The 12,752-nt window shown below is 46.9% G+C and overlaps 1 protein-coding gene across 50 annotated transcripts in view; it reads left to right on the forward strand.

Moving 5' to 3' along the window:
• trdn (triadin) overlaps positions 1–12,752 on the forward strand; it is a 732,832-nt gene that overhangs the window by 497,634 nt on the left and 222,446 nt on the right. For 46 of the 50 annotated variants that reach the window (XM_085997256.1, XM_085997227.1, XM_085997243.1 and 43 more), the window contains 3 exons: positions 3,471–3,515; positions 10,181–10,201; positions 11,982–12,026. In XM_085997256.1, coding sequence (XP_085853382.1) covers positions 3,471–3,515; positions 10,181–10,201; positions 11,982–12,026 — 111 coding nt within the window. The remainder of the gene's footprint in view (positions 1–3,470; positions 3,516–10,180; positions 10,202–11,981; positions 12,027–12,752) is intronic. The other 4 variants (XM_085997236.1, XM_085997248.1, XM_085997260.1 and 1 more) reach the window with 2 other exon arrangements.

A 12,752-nucleotide genomic window follows, 5' to 3' on the forward strand; every position in this document is an offset into this window, starting at 1 on the left:
GCGATGGCCAAGCACACCGAACCCTGGTCCGCTAGGCAGCAACGCCAGCTCGCGGCCGTGTCCGAGTTTACTACGGACATCCAGCACGTCTCCGGTAGAGACAACGTTGTCGCCGACTGCCTTTCCCGTCCCGCCATCTGCGTGAATCACCTCGCGGTCGACTACGCGCAACTAGCAGCGGCCCAGCTCACGGACCCAGACCTCCTCTCGACAGCTACCAGCCTGCCAGGGCTACGCCTAGCCAAGGTCGCGCACGGGCCCGAAGCCACGGCAGTCACTTGCGACGTCTCACTCGGCCAACCCAGGCCGGTCGTCCCTGCAACCTGGCGCCGTCGTATCTTCGACGCGCTACACGCGCTCTCCCATCCGGGTGCCCGCGCATCCGTCAAACTCCTCTCCCAGCGTTTCGTCTGGCGCGGCCTCAGCAAAGATGTTCAGACTTGGGCCACCTCCTGCCTCGCCTGCCAACAGGCTAAGGTACAGTTACACACAAAAGCACCCCTGGGAGACTTCGAGTTACCCAACCGTCGCTTCGACCACGTACACGTCAACATCGTCGGTCCTCTGCCGCCATTGCAAGGCCAAACTTATCTCCTCACGATGGTCGACCGCTACACATGCTGGCCTGAGGCAGTGCCACTGCCCTCCACCACCACAGCTGACATCGCCAGGGCATTCGTTAACACCTGGGTCGCAAGGTTCGGCGTACCAGCCGACATAACCACCGACAGAGGCGCCCAGTTCACCTCCGAACTCTGGACGGCCACAGCACGCAACCTCAGGGTGACGCTCCACCGAACCACGGCGTACCACCCGCAGGCCAATGGACTGTGTGAATGCTTCCACAGGTCACTCAAGGCCTCATTCTGCGCCGGCCTGCAGGACAGTACCTGGACTGACCGCCTACCGTGGGTGCTACTAGGCCTACGCACCGCGGTCAAGGAAGACCTCCAGTCCTCGGCAGCGGAGTTAGTCTACGGACAACCGCTGCGCGTCCCAGGCGAATTCCTTCCGGAGGCTACCACGCCTTGGTCAGCCGAACAGCAGCGGCTCAACTCTTTCTCTTCCGCTCAACAGTTCGCCCCACTTCCGGTCAACCGACACAGCGAACTCGCACCTCACGTCCCGCCAAACTTACAGCAGGCACGCTTCATCTTCGTGCGACACGACACGCACCGCGGACCCCTGCGACCCCCGTACGACGGACCGTACGAGGTACTACAAACCGGGGACAAGGTCTTCAAGCTGCGACTCGGCGACAGGGTCGACACAGTCTCCATCGACCGGCTCAAACCTGCACACACAGAACCAGGGGAACAGGTCCCCGTGGTCCGACCTCCAACTAGAGGCCGTCCCGCCAGCAAGCCAGCACAGCCGGCGGCGAACCGCCCGGCCCCACCAACTAGACCGACGACCACTCAGAGCCGCTCTGGCAGAACCAGTAGACCACTGTCACGACTCGTCCACTCCTCCTAAGCAGATTCTGGGGGGAGCTCTGTGGCGGCACGCCACCACTGGACATAATCCGCTCACGGCTGCATGGACAGTTTAAGCAGACGCCCCCAGCCGGGGGCCCTCTACTCCAGCAACTTGTTTCCCGCAGGGACAGGCTGCCGGGAGCACTTCCTGTCTGGGGAGTATTTAAGTGGTTGCGTGGTCTTTTCCAGTTCCTCTTTGCCATGAGGTTGATTAAAGCAGTTGTGTTTAACTAACTCTGGTCTCGACTCCCACGTTTGCCGCGGTATCTCAACAAGAGCTGCTGGCATATACAAGGCTAATTGGGTATGAATTTTCTGTTTACAGCACTATCAATTCTCTGATAACTTTGCTCAGTGAACTGATGGTTGGATTTGAAATCAATTTGCTACTGTTTTCTGTTAATACATATATACACACAAGGCACAGAGTTTCAGTGTTCATCTCGAAATAAACAATTGTTAAACTTTAGTGTAATATGGCTCTTCAATTAGGATGTTACAAACGGTAACGAGCAAGTTGCAGTCTATTCCTCCTCACCATTAATCTCCTCAACTTGACTCAACATCACAACAACCCCAACAATTGTTGTTTGATGAAGACATGTTGCACTGTGCCTTGTATATATGAATGCTGATTTTTCTGGAGCTTCAGTGGGATGAAATCAGGCTTTTTGGCCAACATACCTGATTTTCAGTGCATTACATTTCCTTGTAAAGATAAATGACAGTCAAAAGGAGGTTTCACTGTGGCTACCACCAGCATCATTGCAATATGATAATTCTATTAATTACATTCTGAGCCAAATTGCACGTTCTTTGAGCAAGCTCTATCGCTGGTTCTCACATTGGCCCTAAAAAATTGCCGCATCACTGCTGAGGTTGGATTATTAGAGCTAAGTTTCTATACCAACAGTTCATACCTTTCAACATTTGAATGTAACAGTGAAAGTGATTTGTTTACCCCACAAAAAGTGCGCACTTCATATTCCCTACAGTAAAAGACACTGTAGAAAAAGTTGTCCATGTTTTGCCTGCTAGTTCTGTGAAGACATTGCAGTTCACAGATTTAATTTGTTTATGTGGACTGTGCCCCAGAGTAAACCAAATATGTAACGGTCAGTACACCTATTTTTGATCCCTCCTCATACTACAAAACATCTTCCTTCAAGCTATGGATCTGGGAAACTCTATTTACTCTGCTATTTCCAACCAAGCAAATTTGTCCTCTGCGTAATGGTGACCGTCTTCTCCAGGAGGGCTACCATCCTTTGTTGTACCTCCTGCCTCAAAACCGCCAGGGCATCCTCAGTCAAGGGAATTTTCCCCACATTCCCGTCTCCAGACATTTTTAGATGTACGCAGTTTTGGTAATTTTTCCTGTAGTTGTTCACTGTTCATCACTGCAGGCTCAACTTTTGCCACAATGAAAATTTTTATTTTCTGAATTGCAAGCAACAGCCCTTGAAGAGCTGCTGCCTCACCAGATTTCCTGCCCACAAGCAAACCGTGCTACTGCTCATGTTCCCTGTACCCATTTTTCATGCATACGAAACCGAGGAGTGGGGCTAGTTTTGAAAAATCCTGCCTTCCTTTCTTTCTGCACTGCCTTGCCATGCCGTGAGTTGACCTGTGCCATCCATGCTTTGTAGGTGTTTGCGGGAACTTGCTGTATTCAGGCAGTGAAGGTAAAAGTGACACTGGAGTCTAAATGACTTCACCTGACCCTTCTTTGTATGTAGTCATGAGACTCACGCCTAGATTTATCTCCACTGGAAAGCTTTACTGCCATTAAAAGCAGCAGTGACTGGCAGCCATATTTTGGGGGGCCAGTACCGCTTCATTTTTGATACAAAAATCATCCAGATTTATTTTGTTATATTAATTATTGCATGTATACCTATAATACCTTGAATGTACATCTTATGAGATTAATACCTGGATAATATTCTTCTACAATTAAAGATTGATTAATATTGTTCACCAAATGTTTAGAGGCAGAAACCATGAAGCAAGTGAAACCAAAACCGGCAAAGAAAGGTAACACAAAAGTTATACCAATGAGATATTTACATCCATTGCTAACCTCGTAGCTCTCCTTTCTTCCAATGCCAAATGGCTAAAACTACCAGTTGCCTGTGGGGATGGATGTGTTATTAGATCTAGCATTCTGCACTCCAATTTTCTGCACCTCTTGACAATGGAAAGAAAGTGGAGATAAGTCCAGTTAAAATCTGCGTAGGAACAGCTTGTAAAAACCATTTGAGAATTTTGTAGTACTAAAGCCAATAGCAAAGTATAATTAAAATAATCAGCAAAATAATATTCAAATTAAAGTCTGGAAAGCTTACCTGCTTGAACACTTTGCATACCAACTTGAGCATTAATGATTATCTTACACATTCAGAGCATGTTACTTGTGTCTGGTGCACTGGCAGAAGTGAAAATAGGAATTATGTTCAGCAGCAGCAGCCATGCCTTTACATACGAGAGGTACATTGCAGTGCAGACTTTGCACAACCAGGGATTTGCCAGTTTTCCTGCAAGTTCGACCAGTTTCCCACCAGGATGGCTGGAGACCTCCGGAACTCCAAAGGAATCCTGGTGCCTATGTTTTTATCATTGGGCATTGTTGAAAGCACTTGGCAAAACCAGCAGCAGCTGAGAATCCTCCATTCATTCTTTCTGCACTAATAAGACATTTTTTTTGCAAAATTGTGAAAGGTGAGTCTGTACCTGAATCTTTGCCGGATTCACTGGTGGGCTGAAGAGATTTTGGCCTAGAAATTCGTTTCAGGCCGCATTGGATCGGCCACCCATTATACACAGTGCCTGATATTCATTCCATTGACTGCACTGGAACTGAACATCAGGCGCTGCCTATAACGAGCGGCCGATCCGATACTGCCCGTTTTGCACCACCGCCCGCGATGAATTTCTAGCCAAGAGTGCCTCATAGTCAAATGTATTGTGCACAGCACTTGACTATTTCCAAGGTTTATTGCGATCTTGTACATGGACACTTAATAAACTTTTGAAGTAGTTATACAGGATCTAACATCTGGCAGTTAATACTGTACATAGGGTATTAGAATGATCAAATTTGGGAAGTATGTATCATCTACAAACAAAGAGAGCGTAGTTCTGTTTGTTCACTAATTCAGTTTTAGAATGGTACGATTTAACATAATGTGCCTACAACACACAACAACATGCCTCCATAGGAATTTTAGAAATCCAGTTGTGGAACTTTTCAAAAAGGAGTCGCATGTCTTAATATCTGTGCTTGGGATTCTCGGTGTAGTGTATGTGCCTTTTAAGGGGAGAACTACTTTTTACAGCTCCTGTATACTGTAGTACTGGCAGTGACCACACCTGTACATAACCCTGAGTAGGGATCTGTACTGTTTAGTTTTAGAGCAACCCTCATCCAGTAAACACCTGTTGATTGTTCCTCTGCAGTCTCTGTCGATTATTTGAAGGACACACTACCTAAAGATTCACGGATTCAACATTGGCGATGAGGTGATTCGAACCTACCTGCAACTCTGCAGAAGAAGGCCGATTCCATCAGTGCGGGCGTCGACCATCCTGAGAGGACTTGAGCAGGCAGAGGAGGCTGTGGAGAGCTGGGCTTGGTTCTCCAGCCGTGACGATCCAGCGCAGCGGGCTGGCAGCAGGTACGGCGCATACCCTTCCTGGACAGCGGCGGCGGGAGCCGACCGACGGCACAGAAAAAGGCCGAGCAGCGTCGATGGGTAAGAGAGAGGGTAAAGCGCACAGGGCGCAGCCGGGGTTGAAGACCGAGCGGCGTCAACGAGAGAGGGTGAAGTGCGCAGGGGGCAGCCGGGGTTGAAGACCGAGCGGCGTCAACGAGAGAAGCGCGCAGGAAAACGCGCAGAGCGCAGCCGGTGTTCAAGGGCTGAGCAGCGTCCGCGGGGGAAGAAAAGAGCGCGGGAGACGCCATTTGGGCCGCAGCGGAGAAGAAAGGGAAGCGCGGGAGATGCCATTTTGAGCCAGCGGAGAAGAAGGGAGAGCGAGGGAGACGCCATTTTGAGCCAGCGGAGAAGAAGGGAGAGTGCGGGAGATGCCATTTTTAGCCAGTCTAACCACACCCAGGGATGCAGAAGGGTCACAGCATTCGACAATGAAGTTGAAGATTGGGCGACATATGTAGAACGCATAGAGGTGTAATGCAAAGTGAATGAAGTGCCAGATGCCAGGAAAGCACTGGTATTGTTGAATTCCATGGGTGCAAAAAAGTACGGCTTACTACAAAACCTAGTCGCCCCATAGAAGCCAGTGGAAAAGGATTTTGAAAGCATAGTGGCAATCACAGGACCACTTAAACCCCACACCGCTGCTGATAGCAGAAAGATTTAAGTTTCACAAAAGGAACCAGCATAAAGACGAAAGTAATGCTGAGTATTTAACGGAACTGCGCAAGCTATCGAAACACTGCCAGTTTGGAACGGGACTAGCAGATACTTTAAGGGACAAGTTTGTGTGTGGACTTCAAAGTGAAGGAACCCAGAAACGGCTTCTATCAGAAAAGGATCTTACGCTGGACAAGGCTTTCAACATGGCAGTATCACACGAAGCAGCCGCACGGGGCGCTGCAGAGATACAACGGAGACCGCAAGAATATGGCACAAAAGAAATGTCATATGGAGCAGTGAAGTGTTATCGCTGCGGCAGAACAACACACAACCATAAGGATTGTTGGTTCAAGGACCAAGTGTGCAGACAGCGTGGAAAAGTAGGACACATAATAAGAGTCTGCAGGTCGGGAAAGAAAACCAGCAGCAAGAAACCTCCACAGGAGAAGTACAAAAAGGTACATAAGGTGACGGAGAGTAGTTCAGACGAACAGAAAAGTGATACAGACTCCGGAAGCAAGGAGCTGGGTTGTCTGAAACTACATAATGTAACCAATATGGAGGATCACCAAACTATCTGGGTCATGCTCAAAATAGACGGAGTCCAAGTGAAAATGGAATTGGACACAGGATCAGCCCTAATAGTCATAAACGAAAGGGACTACAAGCGGCTATTCTCACATATACCCTTGAGAGATACAGAGATTATCTTGAAGATGTACACGGGGCAAAAAGTCTACCTCAAAGGAAAAATAAGGGTGAACGTGATATACAACGGCAAGGAAACACCAAAAATGGACTTATATGTATTGCCAGATGGAGGACCACCACTACTAGGATGTGAATGGATCCGGAAGATACAATTAGATCGGCATGCCATACAAGCACTGATGGTAGATGCCAAAAAGGATGACGACGTCACACCTGGACGAAGTCACACCTGGACGACTGTCAAAAATGCTAACTGACGCACAAGAAGTGTTCCAGGAGGGACTCAGAACACTAAAAGGCATAACAGCGATGATCAAAATAGAGGAAAATGCAAGCCCAAAGTTTTTTAAGGCCAGACCGGTGCCTTATGCGATCCGCCCAGCCGTCGAAGCAGAGCTGGAAGGTTTGGAACATTCTGGAGTACTGTCCAAAGTGGACTGGAGCGAGTGGGCTACACCCATTGTTCCTGTAATGAAGAGGTCATTGAGTAATACGCCTGGGGAACCAAAGAAGATTCGCATCTGTGGGGACTTTAAGGTGACAGTGAACCCAGTCCTTCACACGCTTCCGAGGATTGAAGATATTTTCGCCTCGCTATCTGGAGGAAAACGCTTCACTAAGATTGATCTGGCCCAGGCGTAGCTGCAAATGGAGGTAGAAGAAGCCTCGAAACAGTACCTCACGATCAACACTCAAAGGTCTCTACCAATACAATCGGCTGGTGTTCGGGGTAGCATCAGCTCCGGCTATTTGGCAAAGGGCAATGGAACAAGTCCTGCAAGAGATTCCAGGGAACCAGTGTTACTTGGACGGCATCCTGGCCACGGGCGAAAATGACAGTGATCACCTCGCCAACCTGGAGCAGGTGCTCACTAGATTGAAGGAATATGGGCTCTGAGATAATCGCCACAAATGCGAGTTTTTCCAGAAGCAGATCTCGTATTGTGGCCACGTTATTGATGAAGAGGGGTTACATAAGTCCCCTGAAAAGATTGAGGCAGTAGTCAAGGCTCCAGCACCGGAAAATGTGTCACAATTGAGGTCGTTCCTCGGGCTGGTGAACTACTACCATAAGTTCTTGCCGAATTTGTCTACGTTACTACACCCACTGAACACCCTACTGCAAACGGGGGTACCTTGGAAGTGGAATGACGAATGTAAACGAACTTTCCAGAAGTGCAAAGAATTGATCACATCAAAAGAGGTGTTGGCTCATTTCAACCCAGCACTACCAATTCGGTTGGCGTGTGATGCATCACCCTATGGTATTGGAGCGGTGCTGTCGCACAAATTCCCGGACGGCTTGGAGAGGCCAGTAGCCTTTGCGTCTCGGTCACTAACCTCAGCCAAGCGTAACTACACACAGATTGACAGGGAGGCCCTCAGCCTAGTGTGGGGAGTGAAAAAGTTCAACCACTATCTGCACGGGCAGAAGTTCACCTTGCTGACTAACCACCAACCACTTGTCTCCATCTTTAATCCAAAGAAGGGCGTTCCGGTGATGACTGCACAACGGCTACAAAGATGGTCCCTTTTTCTAGGGGCGAACCAATATGAAATAGAGTATAAGGGCACGAAACAGCATGGAAACGTTGATGGGCTATCACGCCTGCCACTGCCTACTGCGGAGGAAGCACCAGCAGTGGACCCTGTCGAAATATTTTATTCGACTATAATTGAACGCTTGCCAGTAACTAACGCGGATATAGAGAAGGAGACCCGAAATGACCCGACACTGTCTCGGGTATATGATTTGACGGTGAAGGGATGGCCAACACATGGTGACTCACTGTTGCCAGCATTCTCATCCAGAAGAGAACAGCTGTCAGTATGCCAGGGGACCTTGATGTGTGGATCCCGAGTGGTAATTCCACCCAAGTTAAGGGAGAGAGTGCTCAATGAGCTTCACGAAGGCCATCTGGGAGGGGTGAAAATGAAAAGCCTTGCTAGGGCTTATGTGTGGTGGCCGGGGATCGATCAGCAAATCAAGGACCTGACAAAGAGCTGCTCAGGATGCCAGAAGGTCCAAAATGCACCACCACATGCCCCTCTACACCCATGGGAGTGGCCCTCCTCTCCATGGCAACGGGTGCATATTGATTTTGCTGGTCCATTCATGGACTCAATGTTCTTAATAGCCATGGATGCGCACTCAAAATGGCCTGAGGTGATCAAAATGTCCTCCACCACCACGGAGAAAACGATTGCAGTCCTACGGACCATATTTGCCAGGAACGGCTTGCCAGAGCAGATTTGCTCTGATAACGGACCACAGTTTGTGTCCAAAGATTTTTGGAAATTTATGAAAAGGAATGGGGTAAGGCATTACACATCCGCCCCGTATCAGCCAGCCACAAATGGATTGGCTGAGAGGTTCGTACAAACCTTTAAAAAGGCCGTAAGGGCCATATGCGATGACGACATTCCACTGCAGCATAAGGTGGACAATTTCCTGTTAGCCTACAGAAATGCGACACATGCCGTTACCAACCAGACCCCGGCCATGATGTTCTTCAACCGAAGGTTGAGATCTCGTCTGGATTTGCTCAGACCAAATGTACGAAGAAATGTTGAGAGTAAGCAATTCCAGCACCTCAATGAGAAGCCGACAAGGAGCTTCAATGTAAGGCAACCAGTCTTGGCCCGCGACTACCAAACAGAGAAATGGCAACCAGGAACGATACGCACACGGCAGGGGCCATTAATGTACACAGTGAATGTTGGGGAGAACATTGTGAGACGCCATGTCGACCAGATCCTAGCGTCACAGGAACGAGTCAACCCCATGTCTCGCGTACCTGGCAATGAACCCGACATACAGGTAGCATCTACCCCAGAAACAGTAGTATCGGAAGCTGATGAACCAACCAACGACAGGGGGCCAGAATCGCCTCCGCACCAAGAGCAAGACACTCAGGAAAGGCGCTATCCAGAAAGGATCAGGAAGCCACCCCAAAGACTGAATTTATAAACGGACTATTTTCAGTTAATGTTGCATGTTAAAAGTGTTAATTGTTAAATGAATGTTATGGTACTGTTAATCTAAAAGGGAATTGTAGTGTATGTGCCTTTAAGGGGAGAACTACTTTTTACAGCTCCTGTATACTGTAGTACCGGCAGTGACCACACCTGTACATAACCCTGAGTAGGGATCTGTACTGTTTAGTTTTAGAGCAACCCTCATCCAGTAAACAGCTGTTGATTGTTCCTCTGCAGTCTCTGTCGATTATTTGAAGGCCACACTACCTAAAGATTGACGGATTCAACACTCGGAACATGAGCAAACAATATAAGTCAGTGGAGTGGGTGTATCTGCAGTTGGTGACCAGGAGCAGAACTATCCTGACTGTGAAATATAAATTCCTACCATTGGGTGTGAAGTAAAAAATATATTCTTAGCAGACATGTGCACAAATGGACAGTGTGATAGCATCAAGCTGCTTTTAAACAATGTGCCAGGAGTAGATCTTTACCAATCAAAGGAGGGGAACATTGACTGATGTAACTCCAAATCACCGTTGATAAACAAATTGGCCCACCAGTAGTTGGGACCCTTCTCTTTCAACAAAAACCTACCTACTTATCTCAGATTTTTATTTATTTTTTCTTAAACAGCTGTAAAGCCAAAAGTAACAAGTGAGTGACTTTCGTGAAGATTTTATTCCTGTTGTTTGCAATAATATTTTGTTGGGATTGGAGCTTTCAATTTTTACCGAAGCTGCAGGGTTTCATGAATAGAGCTGCTAGCATGTGGAAAGCAAATTGGGTATGAATTTTCAGTTTACAACAGTTTTAATTTTGTGACACTTATGCTCACTGATTTTTGATGGTTGGATTTGAATCAAATTTGCATCTCTTCTATTAATATATACAAATTAAAATCTGACAGAGTTTGTGTCTTGCACTCCCAAGTAAACAAATGCTAAACGTTCGTGTAATATGGCTCTTCAGTTAGAATGTTACTTCAGTAACGAGCAGGCTGCAGTCTATTCCTCCTCACCATTAATCTCCTCAACAATACTCAAGACCACAACAACCCCAACAATTGTTTTTTTATATAAATACGTGTTGCGCTGTGCCTTGTTTATATGCACGCTGATTTGTGGAGCTTCAATGAGTTAACTCCAGCTTTTTGGCCCACATGCCTGATTTTCAGTGTGTTACATTTCATTGTGGAGATAAATGACAGTCAAAAGCAGGCTTCACTGTGGCTACCACCAGCATCATTGCAACATGGTAATTATATTAATTAGCTTCTGATCCAAATTGTACATTATTTCGGCAAACTCCATTCCTGGTTCTCATCTTGCCCGTTAACAATTGCCGCTTAACTAATGCACTGGCGTGGCTTGCTGAGGTCGAATTATTAGAGCTAGTTTTCTGTAGTAACAGTTCACACCTTTCAACACTTGTACATAACAGTGAATGTTATTTGTTTACCCCACAAAGTGTGCACTTCATATCCCCTGCTGTAAAAGATACTGTAGAAAGAGTTGTCCATGATTTTCCTGCTAGTTCTGTAAAGACATTGCAGCTCACAAATTTGATTTGGTTCGTGTGAACTGTGCGTCAGAGTAAAATAAAATATGCAAAAAACCAGTACACCCATGTTTTCACACCTCCTCATACTACAAAACTTCTTCCTCATGCTATGGATCTGGGAGACTCCATTTACTCCAGTACCTCTATCCAAACCTGTGCTTTGGTGTGGCCGTCTTCTCTCAGGAGTGCTAGCTTCCTTTGTTGATCCTCCTGCACCTGGACCTCCAGGGCATCCTCAGTAAAAGGAAGTTTCCCATTTTTAGATTCACACAGTTTTACCCACTTTTCTTATAGTTGCTCACTTCTTTTTTGCAAGCACAACCTTTGCCACAATAAAAACTCCCTTTTAAATAACAGCAAGCAACAGTCCCTTACCAGCTGCTGCATCACCGAATTTCCTGCCCCAGTCAAACTGTTCTGCTATCATGCATTTTTCATGCCTAGGAAGCTAACTAAACTGTGGAGGAGGGCTAGCTTTACAAAATGCAGCACGGCCTCCCGTCCTTTCTATCTGCACAGCCTTGCCTGTGCTGTGAGCTGAGTTGTACCATCTATGGTTTGTCGGCGGGAACAGGAACCTGGCGGTGGTCATGTGATGAGCGTATCAGTGGCGCTGGGGTCTAAATGACTTCACTTGACTCTTCTTTGTTTGTATTCATGAGAATCTTGCCTGATTCATCTCCACTGGAGAATTTTACTGCCTGTAAAAGAAGCACTAAATGGATGGGACTAGCAGCCATTTTTGGAGCCACTACCATTTCATTTTTGTGGAATATTAACTATTGTATGTATGCATAAAATATGGTGAATGTACATCTTACAAGACAAATATGATTAATATTGAACCTAATTCAATTGTTCACCAAATGTTTAGAGGCAGAAACCGCGAAGCAAGTGAAACGAAAACCTACGGAGAAAGGTAACAGAAAACTCATTCAATGAGAACTTTGTGTGTGTTACAGCTCTCCTTCCTTCCAATGCTAAAAGTACAAAACTACCAGTGAGTCTCTGGGGATGGATGGGTTATCATGTCTTGCAACCTGCTCTCCAGTTTACTCCTCCTCTCGGCAATGGAAAGAACATGGAGATTAGTCCAGTTAAAACCAGTGTTTATCTGCAAAGGACCATCTTGTAAAAATCATTTGACAATTTTGTAATAATAAAGCTCATTGCAAAGTATAATTTAAATAATCAACAAAATAATGTTCAGTTTAATGTCTGGCAAGTTGCCTCCGAGAACACTTTGGGCGGAATCTTAACTTCCAGGCCGAGTTCGAGGCGGGACTGCTGGTTTTTGGGTTCTGTCCCGCCCCCAGCTATGTCCGATCAGCTGACGCTATTTTCCCCTGATTGGCGTTGTTAAGCCCACCCTGCCTGTCAATTAAGAGAAAGGAGGTGTCAGATGAGGTCAGTTGATGAAGCTTCATCTGCCAGTTTTCTTACAGGCATATGCACCACACTTGTTTGACAGATGATTTGACAGTGTTTGACAGCATTGAGGTGCTGTCAAACACTGACGATCACTGTCCAAAAGTGTGCCCTTGTAACCAGGCTCCCCAATTACTTTCTCCTTAGGATAAAACAGATGGCAGCTGCAGCTGAAATTGCAGAAGCCATCCTTCACTTCTCCCAATGAGATGAGGCT

This window comes from Somniosus microcephalus, chromosome 9, assembly GCF_052327205.1.
Source record: "Somniosus microcephalus isolate GS21.2 chromosome 9, FLI_Smic_1.0, whole genome shotgun sequence".
Classification (NCBI taxonomy): Eukaryota; Metazoa; Chordata; class Chondrichthyes; order Squaliformes; family Somniosidae; genus Somniosus; species Somniosus microcephalus.